General features: G+C 43.9%; 1 protein-coding gene across 5 annotated transcripts in view; it reads right to left on the reverse strand.

Moving 5' to 3' along the window:
* The window catches only part of FSD1L (fibronectin type III and SPRY domain containing 1 like), a 35,087-nt gene extending 23,307 nt beyond the window's left edge, over positions 1–11,780 (reverse strand). For 4 of the 5 annotated variants that reach the window (XM_055699799.1, XM_055699795.1, XM_055699797.1 and 1 more), the window contains exons 1-4: positions 11,674–11,780; positions 6,710–6,805; positions 5,659–5,790; positions 2,235–2,336 (exon numbers count right to left, since the gene is read on the reverse strand). In XM_055699799.1, the coding sequence (XP_055555774.1) occupies positions 2,235–2,336; positions 5,659–5,790; positions 6,710–6,805; positions 11,674–11,688 (345 nt within the window). In that variant the 5' untranslated portion in view covers positions 11,689–11,780. Of the gene's footprint in view, positions 1–2,234; positions 2,337–5,658; positions 5,791–6,709; positions 6,806–10,306; positions 10,595–11,673 lie in introns of all 5 variants that reach the window. The other variant, XM_055699796.1, reaches the window with a different exon arrangement.
* Between the last annotated feature and the right edge of the window lie 7,739 nt (positions 11,781–19,519).

The raw sequence follows: 19,519 nt of genomic DNA on the forward strand, positions 1-19,519 counted from the left end.
AACATTAACTGGCATTTCTAAAGACAAAATTCCTGCCCTTCACCAAGAGGAACTGCAAACTGAAGACAAAATGTTACTGTTGAAATAGCATTGGCTTAGCTAGGTCTGTTGAATCCATGGATTGGAGTTAACATTGCTACTTGATCTAGCTGCCATTCAGCTTAACTACCTTCCCTTCCAAAGACAGGACAAGAAACATTAGGTAGCTTCCCAGTTTGAAGTCAAACAAAAGTGAAGGACTTCCAAATTTATTTTTCAATAAATATAAAGCACATCCAATGGAAAACAACCAACCATAAATCACAGTTGACCCCGCTACAAAACCAATTTTATATTCCCAAGTGGGAAGCAGAAAAAAATCCAAGTGTTTAGAAATAACTTTGCTTAAGAGGTAGCTTTGTTTTACCTCAAACCAAAGTTATTGTAGAACTACTGACTGATTTACTACATGACAGCTGTAGACAAAAACAGAGCTACTTAAAAACAGAAGCATTCTTCATAACATCTACTCCTTGTGGAACACACAGTAGCCAGGAGTCAACAAACAGCCTTCTGCAAGACAGCCACAGCTTATGCCCTTTGAATTCAGTTTGTGTCCAGGCTACTGACAGAGACTGGTATTGGCCCATCACAGATGAGCTGCCCAGTAGTGTCAAATCACATCCTAACCAGTGAACCCTCCCATGTGCTGGCATTCACACTCTTCTGACTTCCAGGTAAACTAATTCAGTGAATGAAGCCACCAAAAATCTAACACAGAAAAAAAATAATCCTAGCTTAGTCTTATGCTAGTTTAGAAAAAACTGATTTAGTAGAGCATCCATAGAAAATTTGTGCCAATAAGAAGTCAGGACTGCAGCTGGCCTTTCAGGAGCACTGGGTATTACTATTAGCAGAGCAATAGATTTAGCTAGCTAATAACCAAGGCAATATTACCTTCAAATGCCATATCCAAAGGCAAATTTACAAGTTTCAAATCCTAGATAACTGGGAATTCACTGAATTGGATTTCAGCATATTAAGCTTCGGACTCAAAACTTAAAGAGATTTTCCCCTCAGCAAACACTCAAATAATCTTCCTTAGTGTATTTGATCTGAAAAAAGCATTAGAGATGTCTGAAAAGAAACAACTTACAATGAATTCAAAGCTACCTTCTGCATTGTGCTCAAGAGCTACCGATTTTTACACATCACTATGCCAAGACAGAAAGGACAACTCAAACTGAAGTGCTAAGAACAATATTCAGTTTAGGAATTGTAACTCTTCAAGGCAAATAAATCAAAGCTGACCCTCAACAAGCAGGACAGCATGCAAACATGTTGCCAAAAAGTGTAACAGACACAGTCAGAGAGCCTTCCTACCTGCACCTTTAGAGTAATTTGTGTCCTTGTTCCTGTTACAATGCAAAAAGGCAAAAGTAATTGGGTCTTGAATTTGGCATGGCTGACCCCACTTAATATGAGAATTATTACAGCAAGCCCAGTGTACTGAGTCAGCGTATATGCTGGTTTATTCATCTGTAAGAATATTCCTCCAGTTAAGATACATGTTGCCTTATTTACAAGTCTGTTGTGGTAAAGCACATGTTATTTTTATTGGAATCACAATGTGAGGCCCAGATCACGCTCTTGCCTAGGCTATATGCAACCGCATTAGAAGGTTTCAGGGAATAAAGCAAGAGTTGCCCTGAATTCCGTTTCATAAGATCTTTCAGGACAGCTACACAGTTCGGGGTTGCAAATCAAAGATTCATAGCTTGCATGAAGTTCTGCAAAACAAACATCTTGTTATCCACCGACGGCTGCACCTAGAATACAGTGTGCAAGCGTCATGTAACAGCACTGGGCAACTGACAGGTCACTTATCACAAACCTTGTAAGTCTTAGTTCAGTTTTATACAGGTTTCTCTCATCCTCACTTTCTGGGTTCACTCACCTGGCATCAGTGCAAGCTTGCTTAGCACTGACAGTTTTCCAGGAGAAGGCATTCCTTTCCCTGCCCTCTCATTCTAAATAAAAGGAAACTCCATCTAGAGATTGCATAAAAATTTAAGACTATAGCGCCTGACTTTGCCTCCCCAACAGAGCATTTAACTGTACTTTTATGTGCCTCTCTATCACTACTCTCAGTATTACCCTAAGTTTGCAGGGTCCAGTATAGTAATGCAAAGGATATTTTACACTGAGGCAAATATCAACATCTGCCTTATGCAGATCTGTCCAATGTTTTCTACCTTTAAGAATTCCACAGGGTCCTTTATGTCCAGCGACTGCGCAGCAAGTTCCAGCAGCTCTTCAGAACTCTCTAGGGCATTACTACATTGGCTAAGCTGATCCTGAAGCAAAAACAGGAAGTAAGAATAAAGTGATGTATCCACATTTTAAAAGTGGGCTATAAACTACCAGTATTAGAACTACACGGCTTTGCTATACATTTGTAACAACTTATTACCTTATCTAATCAAGGCTATTAACTTTGACACATTGCTGTCGTGTAACTAGAACTTCACAGTGCTTAAGAAGTGCACAGCAATACATGGCATGTCCTAAAAATCCAAATGGGGAAGGCGGCAGATAGGTGGTGAAGTCTGATTTAAAACCCAGATTTCATTTTAAGGCCTGTTTCTCCCAACATCAGGATTTCAGAAGCAAAAAAATGCTTACATTTTTGTGCACCACAATTTCTGTTTACAGAATTGCACTTCATCAGCGGACCGATCCTGTTTAATGTAGCAGTAGCCTTGGAAAAGGTAACAATTTTATCCCAAAGCAGCTCCAGAACTGTCACAAGACAATCCTGAAAATCAATATTGCTATATAACAAAGGGGATAGTAGAGAAAAAGGAACAGAGGAAGAAAGGCAGAAGAGAAATTTCTTTCTGGATTATCTAAAACTCTATCATTAGTAAACTACCATTGCAGTATATAAAACTGTCCAAACAAAACTTCCACTACTACATACTATGAGTATAACCCTAAAAAGATTAGTTCTGAATACACTACAGGATCCTAAACATACTGCAGGTTAAACAAGATGCATGTTGTAAACCTGCCAGCAGCTTTTACACTGTCATTCAACCTACAGCTGTTTTTCTACTCATATGATACTTACTGTAATATCTCAGAACCAGTCAACAGCAAGTAACTATTTTTCTTTAAAACACTTCCGGAAAGACAGCTTGCTCTGAAAGCAGTCACTGTCTCAAAAGCAACCAACAGTTGCATCGAGAACAGACCAGTCTCAAACACTTCAGAAGTATAACTAGTTTTGACAAATGCAGTGAGTTGACCAGGGCCAGCTGCCAGATGCTGCTCAGATTTACTGTTCAGAGATAAAATAGCAGCATGGAAACAGTCCAACAGCTAGAAGTTTGTACACAGTTTCCAGGTAACTTCTGAAGCATGCCATTAACACAAGCTGTCACCTAATACAGCTGCTCTCCTCTTTGGAAGATATCCAGCACTGACAAACTGAGATAAACCATGATACTCCAGAAATACCCCAGGCAAACACCTCAGAAGGGAGGCAAGTGCCAGAGGCATTTTCAAATACCTTTCCAGAAATGACACAGTAACTGGATGCTTCCATTAACATCTTACTGAGATGCATCTGCATTCAGGAGTTAAAAGTACATACTTCAGTGTCATTAAAATACACCTCCCCAGAACAAAGCAAAGTATTTCCAAAGCAAGGGTTTAAGGAGAATTTCTGATTTGGGCCTTAACTTTCAAGGGAATTATTTAGGAGGGATCAGTCTAAATATTAAATCCTCACCCCCTTCCACAATTACGCAGCCCCGCTATTTTAAGTTACAGCTTATTTTCAACAAGAACTTCTAGTCAACAACAGAAGACTAACTACAGCACACACACTTTAAGAGGACAAAAAATTAAGCAAGTTCATTCCTTTAAACAGGATGTTTAGACCTCACTGAAGTTCCTCGGTTTCCTCATAGAAAGTTAATTTTCAGTTCAGTCAAAGACAATGGCTTGGATTAATGCATTCGATGCAACACTTTTCACCTGTTAGTTCAGTTTCGTAGATTGACTGTTGGGAGAAGCACTCTTGCAGTGCCTCAGTTACAGAGGAAGCTTGGTCTGTTACCAAGTAAACACAATGTCCTTTGAGCCTGTAGTTAGACAACAGCCTCAGCTGAAGGACAAGGGGGGCACTTAACTGTGTCAGTGATCTAACATTCCAGTTGTCTTCATCCTCCCATGATGAAGTAGCAGTGCCGCTGTTCAACACAGGTATCGGGCAGCAATTCCTCATACAGCTCTACCACACTGACAAGCTTTCAGAAAAACCTGGCTCAACCACATCTGACCTTGATCAAACTAGATTAGCAGAATTAACAGAAAATTTCAACAGTCAAGTCAAACTGCCAGATGAGTAACCATTAAAACAGTTTTCAGCTCCAGAATAATTTCTTGCAAGACTAACTTTAGGTTTTCTTCACTACAAGTTAGAATAATTGATATGTAGCACAGCTGAAGTTCTCCTGTAAGCTGTTCACTGAGAAGCACTTACTCTTTAAGCCTTTAAGTCCAAAACATCCCTGGACACAGGTAGAAAAGGTCTGTTGAGAAACTTCAGAAGGACTTAGAACAGACATATGGGGATAAATATTAAACTGGAGGCAGAAAAGTGCACTGAAGTGCTCACTTAAGTTGTGCACTCAAATTCTGGAATGTTTTAAACCGAGTCTTTAAGTATGAATATAAAATAGGCCTTACAAGGAAGCCTGTGGAATTTTTTTCAGGAAACCACTCCTAAAACTTCTTTAAACTCACTAGACATGAGAAGGTGAAGTTTTTCAGGAAAAAAACAATATCCTTATTCTGCATAAGTAAAAAGAACTAGGCAGAAGAATGGTGCAACTAGGATCACTTCAAGAAAAAAGTTGGAGAAACAGCTTCTGCTTAAAATATTTAATTGTGCTTTGGCTTCATGCAAGTAGACTTTCTGAAAGCTAGAGCCCACTTGCTACACACTACTGGAAAAACAGACTTTGTGTGTTTCAGAAAGTTGTATTTTTGTTTCTGCTTCTCTGAAACCCATTGGAAAGGTTATCCTGCATGACATTATACAACTACAAGCTGGTGAAGTTGGTTTAGTAGCAGGCATCAATGCAACCTGTTCCCAAACAATTCCCACATCTTCCAGTGTGCATACATAAATTGCTTGGTGTTAAGCAGCAGAAGATGGCCAGTTCTGTCAATAATAAACCAGCCTTTGTACTTATGATACCTGGTGGGATTCTTGACTCTAGGTTCAAGCCTGAGTAAAGCAATTAGACATGTCTACAGGTTCAAATCCTCATATTCCAAACTGCAGAAAGAAACCAATTTTACTCCAGAAGCTGTTCATTAGATTGAAGGTAGTAAACATATCTAAGTCCTGTTCCTATGCAGCCACTCTCCACCTGTAAGCTCTACAGGTAGTACCACTTCCTTTCTGCATAACAATGTTGAGAATATAAATATGCTAGAGACCATGAAGTACCTTAGCAGGGACCAGATGAATCCTTATAGCAAAGAAAACATTTATATTACCCTTACTGCATTTCTTGCAACACTACCAAAATCTCACTTTCAGTTGAAATTTAAAATATTAAACTGCTTCTGCTCAGCTGCAAAAATTTACAGTTTAGTTACCTGCAGAGCTTGAATTTTACGCATACTTTCTTGCTGAATAGCGCTGGCCATACTCCCCTTCATCTCATGCAATATAGAATACAGACCATCAAATTCTTCATCCAGCTCACTGATTACATTAGAAGAGTTTACCTGAGAAGAGAATTGAAACTGTTGCAATTTGTATTGGAAACAATGCTAACTAGTCTTTTAGACTGGAAATCACATTCTCCAAACACGCTTTGCTATGACCAATAGATACCTCGTCACTGCTCCTCACCTTATCAAAAGAGAAAAAAACCCCTAGAAGTGATGGACATCTCCTAAGCAGACTTTGTATCAGAACACTGAAGACTGAAATCCATGAAAATTCCATGAGAATCAATCTTGCATGGAATCAACATATTTGGCCAACTTTGTTCTATGCCAGAAGGCCTCTGACTCCCTCTCACAATTACGTATGGATTGCTAGATGTTCTTATCCAGTTTCACATAAAATGCTCTCATTTAATATTAACAACCGCACTCAAGAAACCAGCTTAAAGGTATGCTGGATGGTTTACATTTCTGCACTTAACTTGGCTCAGCTTTAACATGGAACAAAAAATTTACAGCTTACTGATAGGCTAAAGAAACCTAAAAATCAGCCTACTGTAGATGCTCCAAAAATTAGGTCTAACTTAACTAAATCCCAAAAATCTGCGACTACTGAAAAGAGCAAAGATTTTCTCAAGTATCAGAATGGTCTCATTTTTCAGTCTACCAAGCAGACTAGATGTCTAAAAAAGACAGACTATTTCCAAGTAACACAAGTTTGAGATGTTGCATCAAAATTCAGATTCTCTCTTCCACACAAATCAAATCCTACAATAGCTTTTCACATGAAAAGCAAACCCACCATACCTTTCAACAAAAGACAGACACAAAAAAGAAAATGTTTTCTATCTGGTTCCAACAAGAAAATACATTTTAAACTCGGTTCTTCTTACACACCACCCAAACAGTTTGAGACTGACAAAACTAGGAAGTTGCTCCCCTCACAGCTACAACTTATGATCCTTAATATATATACCTGAAGGTTTTTTATTGTATGGTTCAGCAGGTCAATGAAGTTGTGAATTTCATAATTTTTGCTTGCTAGAGTAGAAACGATCTTTTGCAGCATCTCCTAGAATTACAAAAACAAGTGAGAGAAGTTGTAAAAGAACCTTGTAATTTTTTAACCATCACCACTTCAACATATATGGAAATTCATCATAATCATTCCAGTTGTGGTGAATTCAACTCTTTCTGATGGGATCAGGTAATATTTAATATTTTTTTAAAAACAAGAGGAAGAGTATCAAAGGTCTAAGAAGCATTACACCAAACTGATTATCTCCAGTTGTTAGTTTAAGAGAAATCAAGAAGCTGTTTTATGATACACTACCGTTTCCCTAACTATGTTACTACTGCAACTCCCAAGTCACCCAAACCAGGCTACCTACTGGCAGTACACTCTGCCATATACAACTTCTCCAGACCAGCAAACTAGTGCTTACACAACCGAATAGAGAACCAATAAAGAAAAAAAGCCAGTGAAAGTTAACACAGAAGAAAAAGTAGTATTTTCTACTGTCAAAAGAAGCTAGTTTTAAACAACCAAGCTGACAGTTTATAATACAGAATAAATATATTTTGTAACAGTGATTTGTAAACTTATTCTACAAGTGGCAAAATATTTTGGTGAATAATTTATAATTCCAATTAACAGTGATCTCAAAGAGGAATGCTTTCTCAGGTAACAGTAAGCATATCAAGGTTATTTGTGGTGTACTACTCCAGCTTATTAAAAAGAAGTAGATTCAGCTTACAAAACACATACTAAGCAGGCAAAACCTTAAGAACATCAATACGCATTTTTAAATTAAACCACCGAGTTCAATTTTGTTGAGTAGTCAGTCACATCTTCTAGGAATTTGACAAAAACACATCAGTGCTTGGTACTTAAAACTAAGTCAAGTTGTATAACTAAAACTCAGAGCATACCAGCATATGTAAAGTAAAAATAAAGAACAAGGTGAGGAGGTAACTAAGGATTTTCTGATATTTAATTCAGCCTGGTTGATAGTAAGTTCTAGAAACAAATCTAACTATAAAATGCTAGATTTGGCTCTTAAAAGTAAAACCTGTCTTTATCATAATTAAGGCGTCATTAATCAGTTGGACTCAGAGGATGGAGTTGCTCAGTTTAACAGTGTTACTTGACAACAGGAAAGAGAGGCATGGGGAGCTGATAAGCCATAACCTTAAAAACAGCCAGACCACCAAAAAGATGTTGCAGAGGTCCCTCCATAACCAATTTCTTAACAAACATTTACTACTTAGATCACATTTGTTTGCTGAAAGCATGAAAAATATTTTATTCTTTCACAACATCCACAACAAACCTTGACACTACAACCTGTATAAAGGAGTCTCTCGACCAGTCCTAAGCCATGCCCATACCTTTTTCTTCTGACCCTTTCCTCAGCAGTTTTCAATTAATCTGCAATGATGTATTTACTGGTGCTCCAGTTCATTGCCTGTTTGCATAGCATCATGCTCACAAAGTTAAACCACTAGCACAGGAAAGTGAAATTTTACTGCTTTTACTACCAGCATTGTGATGGTGTCATGTAAAGACATCACAGATCAGCCAGCAATGACTGAAATTAGGACTGAAGAAATAAAACAAGACCAGACTGACTTCTTTCAGAAACAAAGAGTATAGCAAGTCTTGGTCACTTCATTACAGAATCTTCTCATTGTCTGGTTTAAATTGAGCTTGTTTAAAGATAGTGTTGTTCACATTAGAATGGCACATGAAACCCCGTTGTCCAACCAGCTGCTCCTGCATGTACTACTGCCCAGGAGCAATTGTTTTCACATGTCGGACAGCCTGTAGTTAAGCCTTAGATCCTATAAATAACTGTCAACTTGGATGAACAACAGTACTCCCAATCCTCTTTGCTAGGATTTTAGGGCTTACTCAGTTGCACCGCATGGGAAAAAAACCCCAGTGCATTAGTCTTCTTGTACATAGTACTGAACCATGTTTTTTGTTTTATACCTACATATAATTAAAAGAAAAGATCTACATGTGAGGAATGCTTAGATAGCTTTTGAACAGCCAAACACATGGCAGCAACTGGAAGACAGCTATCAAACAAGGTTTTCCACTACATCTAAATGTAAAGTCAACTGATCAAACAGAAATCAGTACAGTTCTTTTTCTCCATACAGAAATTCTACCAGGTTTGGTCAAATTCAAACAAGTTTAGAAGCCATCTACAAACACAGATAGAAGAGGCCTAAAAAGACCCCATCAGTAGTAGACAGAATTTTTCTTAAATACCAATGCACAAGCCACCAGAACAGAAAGGTAGCTTTTAGGAAACACTAACATATAATATTTTCTAATGTAATTTTCTATTCACTAATAAGTAATATTTAAGTTTCTTCTAAACATACCAAGACAGACACCAAATTCAAAACACTGCACTGTTGCCCCTTCTTTCTTTAGTGGAAGTTTCTAAAAAGTCATTACCTTTATATGTAATGAAAAGGGTGCTAGAAAAGTTAGCAACGAAAGCAGCAGCTGAGGCTTACATTCTAAGTCACTTCATAGAACAATTTCAACAGGACCAAGTTCATTAAAACTTCTTGGTATTTCTGCACTGAAGGAAATTTAAATCTATTGCCCACTGATGGATGTTGTATTTCACAGAATCCTATTACAAATAGTTTTTACTTTTCTCTTTGGCTAGCATGTATTAAGTGAGGTCAGTTTCAAATTATTTTCAAAACATTACGGCATGTTTATTACAGAAGTAATTTTTGCTGTTATCAGTCAGCTTCATACTGCTCTTCACTTCCATGTCCTATTCTTATTCCCTAAACTAATACATTCTTTGCAGGAAAAAAATAATGTATTGCATTCATAAAGCAACAGCATGCTTTATGATGCGCAAGGGATGAAAAATAGGAATGGATATGAAAAAGGACAGGAAGCCCACAACATGTGGTGGCTTGTAGTCTTGCCAGGAGCATACAAGTAGGCAACACACCTTTTTTAGAATAGCTAGTAACTAACATCACATAGCATCTGTTGAAGCAGATGGGCACCTCATAAAAGTAAAGATCAAACTTCAACAAATTAAACAATTACCTCAGTTCTGTTTAAGAAGAAAGTTACCAACTTGCTCAAGGTCATATTGAAGCCTTATGACACGACTGGATGCAGAACAGAGTTTGTGAAGTGGCCCTGGGCCTAGGTCAAAATCCTGTGTCATATAAGTGGATATACTTAGCCTTCTTTAATTCGATCTTCTGCACTTCTCCACATGTTGAAGTTGCCAGAGTTTGAAGGAGTGTATAAGGCAATACAGGTGGCAACAGCAAATTAAGAAACCAAGTACTGCAAGATCAACTGCAATTTTACTACCATATTTACTACTCTGTGCAGCGCTGAAATTCAAATACCACCAGCGACACCACTCAGAAACATCCATCTAGGGCACCTGTAACAGCGACAGGCCTCATTTAGTCCTCTGAGAGGTTAATCTCACATAAAGCAGGCAAAGGCAGACAGACACAAATTCACACACTCTCTACCAGGAGCATGCTTTTCTGGGACTCCACATCTCACCTTCCAAAGCACAGGTAAGTACGCAGTGGCAGCGCACAAACACTGAACTGAAATAGCAGACAATGCTGATCTGTAAATTCCGAGCCATCAGTGGTACTAGCTATCCAGACTCGGCTCACAGCCCAGTTCCCAAGCTAAGGAAAGCACAGCCTCCGCAGGGACTGAAACAGAAGCCATTCCGCACTGCTAGACTGGAAGCCAAAAGGCCAAGTCAAAACTTTTTCCAGAGCGTCATTTTTAGAAAGCCCAGCCCTGGGCCGAGCGCATCTTTGCATCCCAGCGATCTCCCTGGAGGGGCAGACAGCAAGTAAAGGGAAGGAGGGAATTACAGAGCAGCAGCCATACGGGAATTAAAAAAAAAACCAACAAACGAACTAGAAAATGCTGTTATTAATTAGCTCCCTTCAACACAGGCCGACATCCATGGGAAACAGGAGGCACTACTGCACCGGGATTACTTATGGCAGGCACATACGGCGTGCAAGGGCCCTGCCCCGGAGCTGCGCTCCGCCGAGGTGCGGCGGCGGTAACGGGGGCACAGGCAGCAAGCGGGCACGGAGAGGCCGCCGGGCTGGGCGCCCCCGCTCTGCTCCCCCGCCCCCCCGGAGGGGGCTCCTGAGCCCCGCAGCACCCCTCACAGCGCGGCGGCCGCCGCCCCCAGCCTCAGGCAGCCGGGCCGAGCGCCACGGCGAGGCCGACACGCGGGGGACGCCCCGCCCGCCTCCCCGGCGGCTCCAGAGGCTGCCCCTGGGCGCTGCCCGCGGCCCCCGCGCCGGAGCCGGCGACACGGACAGCCGAAGGAGGGCGGCCGGGCCGGGCGGGAGCCAGCCAGCCAGCCAGCCAGCCTGCCTTCCTTCCTTCCCTCCCTCCCTCCCTGCCTTCCCTCCCTCCCTCCCTGCCTTCCCTCCCTCCCTCCCTCCCTGCCTTCCCTCCCTCCCTCCCTGCCTGCCTTCCCTCCCTCCCTCCCTGCCTGCCTTCCCTCCCTCCCTCCCTGCCTGCCTTCCCTCCCTCCCTGCCTGCCTTCCCTCCCTCCCTCCCTGCCTTCCTTCCCTCCCTCCCTCCCTGCCTTCCTTCCCTCCCTCCCTCCCTGCCTTCCTTCCCTCCCTCCCTGCCTTCCCTCCCTCCCTGCCTCCCCCCCTCCCTCCCTCCCTGCCTGCCTTCCTTCCCTCCCTCCCTGCCTGCCTTCCTTCCCTCCCTCCCTCCCTCCCTGCCTGCCTTCCCTGCCTGCCTTCCTTCCTTCCTTCCCTCCCTGCCTGCCTGCCTGCCTGCCTGCCTGCCTTCCCTCCCTCCCTCCCTCCCTGCCTGCCTGCCTGCCTTCCCTCCCTCCCTGCCTGCCTGCCTGCCTGCCAGCCGCCGGCAGCGCTCACCCGTTGCTCCTCCATAGCGAGGCAGGCACGGACCGCCGCGCCTAGTGCTGCCGGCCGCTCCCCGGCCAGCTACTGGCTCCCCCGCCCCGCGGGCAGGCCGCCCCGCCCCGCGACCCGGCGCATGCTCGGGGGGAGGTGGCCCCGGCGGCTGCGCGTGCGCGCCGCCCTCCGCGCCTGCTTTGCCCCGCCCCTCCCCCCGCGCACGGCAGCGGCACGTGAGACTGAGACACACACACCCCCACACCCCCCCACCCCACACACACCCCCGCACCCCCCCACACCCACACAGACACACAGACACACACACACACCCCCACACCCCACACACACGCCCCCACCCACACACACACCCCGCCTCGCGTAGGGGCTTCCGGGCATGCGCAGTCAGAGCCGATAGCCGAAAGGGGGACGGTCCGCCAGCGGGGGCTTCTCTGGGAGCCGCCGGTTCGAGTCCCACCGCCGGCTTTGGGGTGCGGGGGTGTGGGGTGGGGTGGGGGGGAGCGTCTGCGGCGGCCCTTTGGTCCGCGGGCCGCTTCGTGGGGGCCGGAGCGCACGTGTCAGGCTCTGCCACCACGCCCCGGCGCCAGCAAAAACAGGGTCCCCCCGCCCCGAGACCAGTGCTGAGCCCCGCGGGACGGGCACCCCAAAACCCTGGGTGACCGCCGGGGCAGCCGCGGCTGCGGTCGCTCGGCCCCCCGCAGCGCCGGGCTGGGGCGCCCCCCCGCCTGGGCCGTGCCGCGCAGCGGGGGCTGGCCCCTGCCCCGGCGCCGGGTGCGGTTGCAACGATGTAGCAGCTGCAGGAGTAGTGCACTTGCAATCCACAAGTAAGCAACCTTGCCGTGCTGCGAGGTATACATGTATGCTAGGTTAGACGTCCTGAAAGGCAGCCTCTCTTTATCTCGGAGCCTGCTAACCCAATTGTAAAAAGGAAAAAAAAAATTTTTTTCTTCACCGCAGTGTTGGAAAGAAGTAGTGATTTCATAATGATGACGTTTTGCAGAGATACAGCCATAAAGCAGCCTCTGGGCTCAAGTGTGGCTTCATGGTTTTATAGCAGCTCCCAGCACTGTGCCGGTACTACAGAGCAACGCTTGAGGCACCAGGCACGCCGCCACAGGAGCCTGATTCTGGCATGGAAATTTACCACAGCGCAGGGATTTTGCCACCGACCAGCGTAGACACCCTTACACCTCCCGAAAGGCTGCGAGCCCCCCGGCATGGCGCAGGCTCCCCACGCCGCAGGACGGCAGGGTGGCCGTGCCCGAGCTCCAGCCCTCCCCACTCCATCCTGAGGTCTCCTGGGGCTGTTACTTGGCACGGGCTGCACCTTGGCTGCGGTTTGAACCTTTATTGTGGCTTCCAGGTAGCTGGTATCTTATTTGTTTCAATTAACACCCACCTCCTGTGCTTGCAGTTTCCATTTGAAACCTTTGAAAGAAGAGGAAGAACAATCATGTGTTGTCATGCCACATCTCGGGCTGACAAAAGGCAAGGAGTCTTACACCCACAGGAAAAATGCTCACTGCTGGGAGCAAGACATCCCTGCTGGCTACCCATGGCAAAGGGTCTGGCTTTGCCTTGCATGCCTGCTGATCCCGCTGGTCCTGCACAGAAAACCCGAAGAGTCTTTGGCTTGAGGAGACCCTCTCAATAAAAAAAAAAAAAAGAAAAAAAAAAAAAAACAAAAAAAAAAAAACCAAAAAACCCCCTCTTGGAACAGTATCGGACCATTTGGAGCACAGGGCATGGCTACTGCTACAGCAGCCAGCAGCCTGCAGCTGCTGGGGGATGTGGTGGGCAGGAAAACTGTGGGACATAATTGTAACTGGGACTACTGCTCTGTTGCAACCCGTCTGGCCATTGTCCATTCGCATACATCCTTTCTGTTCTGTACCAGACTGGCAGCGAGGAGTTTCAAAGCCGGGGAGTGGTTTCATCTTCTTAGTGATGACATCCTTTCTGAATGGGACTTACCTATCATTTATCTTCTTGGAGGTAAAAAAGTGCTAAAGGTTTTCAAGGAGACAGCTATGGCTCTTAAAATGAACATAGTGCCTACTTTTCTAAACACAACTTCTTAGGGAGACTGTAGACTTACCATAACCCTGTGAATCAAAGGTAAGGGGCTGTTTGCCCGAAAGAGTTTAGCAACAAAATACTAAGATTCAAAATGATTGTTTATGTCTTGGCCTGGGAGAGAAGCCAGCAGCCAGGTCAGCAGTAGTGCCTGTGGTCAGACACCCACATACCACCAGCCTCAGGAACGGGCACGTTTGGCTCCAAAACCTTTTGCAGTAGCTTGGGGTGGGTGGTTCAATCAATTTCTGAAGTTGTGGGCCCACTTAATTCCAGGCATGGATTGTGTGGAAAGTTTCAGCCACACATCTTCCCATATGCTTTCTCATCTCAAAACTGTAAATGCAAGGGAAGGGTCACCATCAGGAAATAATTCCATGGGTTTATTGGTTCCTTCAGCACTCTTGTGAACATAAATTGAGCAACAAAGTATGTACTAAGATTTTCTATAGACTTGTTTGTGGGTTGTTGTTTTTTTTTCCATGACGGGAGATTTTTCAAAGTGAGAGGACTGGTGAGAAGAAATATTTCAGGTTATTAGAATTGGTCCTAAAGGAACTTATAATGACAAATTACTGCCTTGTACACTGGAAAATCAGGGAACATGGCAGGAACATGTGCAGATCCTTGGCAGCCCTTGGGAACCTGGGTCTTGAACAAAACCCCTGTCAGGTAAGGTGCCTGACAAGCAGATGGTCTCTAAGCTAACGCACAAGCAGAAACACTGCTGGCAGGTTGTTAAGGGGGATAGAGAATATCTTCTAAGTTAAGGCTCTTAGCCTAATATAGGCCAAACAGAGATGTCACAGGAAGAAGATTCAAAGGAAACAATGACAAGAAGTTGGAGGAAGAAGAAATACTTCAGCTCCCTACAAGAATGGACCAGCTTGGGTAATCACAGAACAATACAAGTAGAGGTTAGATTTAATCTGTCTCCACAGAGGATGGCAAATTGGACACATCTATTTATCAAATTTGTCTTTAGAACAGAGGTTAGAAATTTAAGGAAGGACTTCACCGCAGAGCAGCTTTCTTCTAGCAGCAGATGTATGGCTTCCTCACAGTTTAGCACCCAAAGCATAAAACAAGATTTAGCCTTACTTGACCACCTCCTAGAAGCACGTGCTATTTTGAAACTCATGAAAATTACAATATTAATATTCTTTTTTTCCCAGCTCCAAGTAGAAGATTATGCCATTTTTTTAAACAGTATTTGGGCTGCAGTACTTAACATTTATTTGCAGTGCCAGATACATCTATGTATTGCATGAGAAGGAGGCAGCAGGCTGTTGCATTTCCATACGGAAAAAGGCTTGAAAGTAGTTAAAAGTGATACTAAAACTCTGTCTAAGAAACCAAGCCAGGAAATATAACAAGGTAGGAAGACAGCTGTGGATGGCCTTAATAACACAGAACATGTGCTTTGTGCTAGCTTTGAGAAGGGCTGGACCCTGTGACAACCGCTAGACATCGGAATTGCTTATGTGTGACTCAGTGTGGCTCTAGCATCAACTAACTCCTTGCACAGCTCAGAGCCATTGTGACCCATTACTTTGAAAAACCCTTCTTTTAATGCCTTCAAAAACAAAACATCTCACTCCCACCATCGACCTGGAGCCCTTTTGTGCAGGAGGGGGCCTGGGAAGCAGGACCACAAGTAACAATCAGTTAGCTGAAAGGAATGTGCTCCAGCTTGTGGGTCACAAGCCCTGGTGGTAAGGGACATGAGAAATTACTGAAGGGTATAGAAACAGGGACTAAGTATCAAGTTGAGATTATACAAGGAATAAGGCGGTCAGTTTGTCAGCTTGCTCAAGGACGTGGTGCAAGAACTGCAGACATTGTTGTCTTTATTGCTGAATTGCTGAATAGCTAGCATGAAGTGTTCCCACGAGTTGCCACACAGTTATAGGATAAGCAAGTTTTTGAACCGATCAGAATAAGATGTAACAATTGCTTATGTGTATATAATCATGCTATTAGGCTAATTAAAGTGAAATTTGCTTACATCAAGCTGCGTCCTGTCTCTCAATTGCGGCACTTTTGTGCTTTTGAGGTTATGTGCGTGGGCATGTACTAAAGCAGGGGGTGAGTTGCAGGGAAACTGCCCCAACAGGCTCAGTATTGATGCAGAGTTTTCTTGCTGCTTTTCTTTTCTCTCTCTCTTTTTTTTTCCTTTTCCCTTTTTTCCTTCTTTTTCCTTTTTGAGCAGAAGGTTCAGAAACCACGAGCACAACCGATCAGTCAGAGGAAGATCAGTGGAACAGCAGAGAAACCTGGCTACCTCTGTGTATGGGATCTGGTCTGCACAAACATTGTAAGAACAATAAAGACTTCCCTGGCTTTCCTCCTAGCCAGCTGCCTGAAAATTGGAGGGCTGCATAGGATGGGTTTTATGGGCAAGGCCCAGGGCTTCCTGGGAGTCACTGTGGGTGGGCTAACAGATCATGACAGTGCTGCAGTCCTTGATATCACTTCATTACCCTGATGAATACCAAGGTCTCAGAAGTCGGTCCAGTGATGAATCATTGTGTTAAATGTAATTACTGCACTGTTTTATCATGACTCAAGGAAATAAAATTTGTACGATTTTCTTATCCCCACTAACACCTTCTGAACGTGGGTTGCTTTTTTTTTTTTTTCAAAGCAAAGTTAGTCGCAGTTGAAGAACTGAACTGAGAATTTTTTATTAAAATGCCCTGTGATGTGGTGAAGCAAGTCAAGGGGGACTGAAAAGAAACACTATGTCTGCGTGGGTGGGTTTGGACAAAATGACCTTTATTGTTTATACGAACTATTTATATATCTTAGACAGTACAGGTGTTAGACCCTGACAGGTTTTTGTGTCCTTCTTCTTGCTTGCTATTTGCTGTTGCCGTAGGTGCCCGTGTGCTGCAGTTCTAAGTTCTGATTCTTCACATCCTGTTTACATACCTGACAATTTGTGGCTGTCTTAAAGGTACATGGCTAAGTCTTTGAAGTCAACTAACTTGTCTGCAGACCCACTGCAGACCCCAACACTGCGGTATTCCCAAACTGGTAGAGGTGTGCCTCTCTCAGAGTGTTCTGCTTCCTATCAAGAACAGAGGAAGGATGGTGGGCAGAAGAAAACAGGCTTTTCCACTGTTCTTTGAATCAGTTAGTCACTGCAGTAAAAGAGACACGGTGAGGTCTTATTTATGTGCATGCAGAGAAGATAGTAGCTATCAAATCTGCTTTATTGTTTCAATAGGCTCTGCAACCATCAAATTAAAATGTACACACAAGCACTGTTTTAAGAACTATATACTTAGTATAGTAGAGCTTTGATTTTTTGATGAATTTTCTTAGTAGTCTTCCAGTTAGAAACGGAGGAGAGTAAAATGTGTGTGAGACTGGAACCACTGATTTTCCTCCCCTGGAATGCTCGTTAAAGTCTACTGCATTGCTGGTTTTATACACACTAAGGCATTAATTTAAACAAAACCCCCACACACTAGAATTAAAAACAAACAAACAAGAACTGAGATTTCAATTGCTCTTCACTCAATGGTACTTCCATGCCAGTTTAAATAAGGTGCCAAATGAGGTTCTGAAGCTTTTAAAGCAGTATTTTCCTCATCTAAAGCACTATGAGTCAGCAGTGAATCTGTCTTTAGTGGCACTAAATTTGTGAGGGGGCAGGAAAGGAGTTTGGTGTAAAAACCACCATCGCCACTTGGTACACAATAAATCAGTATAGGGAAGATGAAATTTTTTTCACCCCAGCTCCAACTTGACATCATCATTGTTATAGAAAAGCTTGGAGCCTGAATCCATTAAGGACATATTCTGCATCAGGCAACAAGAGTGCTTGTGCTGGCTTCCTCTCCCTTGCTCCATGCAGCCTGGAGCGCAGGACTTGGGTATTTCTGAGGGTGGGGGAAAATAAGAAAAAAAGAAATGGGGCATGAAGCATCTTCTTCGTCAGCCACCGCACTTGGATTTGGAGGTTTTGCTGTTTGCCTGTGTGTCATAGAAACCTGACTTCTGTGAGCACAGCTAGCTGGGAAGGCAAGTGATGCACAACAGGCTCCCCAGCAGGCAGTCATGTAGCTTGGGGAGGGGACTATTGCTGGCCTGCTGTTGAACCACAGCCTCTTCGAGAAAACCTAAACATCCTGCCCTGTGCAGATTAATTTTATGGTTCTGGTGAAAGGGCCTGTACATGCTCCTGGTGCACCACATCTTCTCACAAAGGTTATTATCTGCACATGCCCCAAAACCTGCTTTAAAAAATTTCGGAAGACATGAGAGAAAATCATACATAAGCTAATCCATTAGACACTTTGTGCTCTTCTCCAGAGTACCTTTTACTGTTAAATTCCACATTTATTTTCTCTCCCACTGATTATTCCCATATTCATAAGTTTCATACTCTCAATATTGCTACTGTGTGTGACCCTCCCACATAACCACATACCCTTGTGCACCCGTATTTTAAGCCAGCTCCCCCATCCATCGCTGTCAGAGCATTTTTCCCTTGGGAAATATAGTTAATAGTGTTTTTTACTGGATGCTCCTGGGAGCATGTCCTCTTCTGAAGTGGCTGCAGTTTTGCTCAGGAAACTAAGAGTTTACTGAAGTTGGGGACATTTGAAGAACTTCATAAAGGAGCAAAGACAAGGCAAAGAGATAAAGGGTGCAAAATTTGCAAGCACTGTTGCTGGCTTTGCAGTGACCTGCATTATCCCAGTGCTTCTGCTGCATCTCCACAAGCACCCGCAGACCTGGGTATCAGCAGCACACATCGCTGTGCTCCCTAAGGCTCCTAAACCCCCTGTCTCCCAGCCCATGCTGTGGTGCCAGAAGTACCACAGAGACATTCACAGCTGTGCCCTGGGTCACAGTCTTGTTCAGGTCAGTAGGGCAATAATTAAAACTGTATGTGACTGCAGAGGAAACTGAACAGAAATGTGTTGTGCACATTTTGGGGAACTTCAGCCTACCAAAAATACCCCTTAAGTGCGACAAATTGCCACAGAACTCATAACTAGGACTGAAAGAAAGTAGCCATCCTTCATTCAAGGAAACTGGCCTTAAAGTGCATGAGCGGTGGGGAATAGTAAACAGGAGCATCCAAGTCCAGTAAAACTAGTTCTGCTAACAGCAGGCTGTTGCCCTGTGCTGGTACCAGCTCTCTGGTAGCACATCAGTCCATCAGTGCTGCACCAAGCTTGTGCTGTCTCTGGGACCTGCCCCACTGTGGATTTTGTTCCCGTGCTACTGACTCTTTCCATCAGGTGAGGCAAGTTTCAGAAGGACCCAGCTCAGTGGAGTTTGGTCTTCAATTTCACTTACCTACTGCGAATTTCTTTCCATTTTGTTTTTTTGCAGAGAGAGGAGGAGCTCTTCAAGACACAGGATACATCTACACAGGTAGGATATACTCATATACACCACTCAAATAAAGCTGAGCCAAGGGAGTTCACTGAGAGCTGCTGGAAAGAAAGGAAAGACCCATTTATGTGAAAACTAAGTATATTGCTCAGGAGTCACCCATCCATGCAGATGAAAGCTGAGTTCTTCAAATCACATAATTTTTTCCATTTATGAAGTTGTTCCTCTCACGCAAAGTGCCTATTGGACTAAGCTTTGACCCATGTCAAAAAGCAGTAAGCACATTTTCTTAGCCGTTGCCTACAAAGGCTTGGCCCAGAGCTGAAGAGGGTCCCCCGTGGAAAGTCAGCCAACTCACGACAATCACACCAATATGGCTACATGCCGTGCTCCTTTATTAAACAAACAGGTC

This window comes from Falco cherrug, chromosome Z, assembly GCF_023634085.1.
Source record: "Falco cherrug isolate bFalChe1 chromosome Z, bFalChe1.pri, whole genome shotgun sequence".
Classification (NCBI taxonomy): domain Eukaryota; kingdom Metazoa; phylum Chordata; class Aves; order Falconiformes; family Falconidae; genus Falco; species Falco cherrug.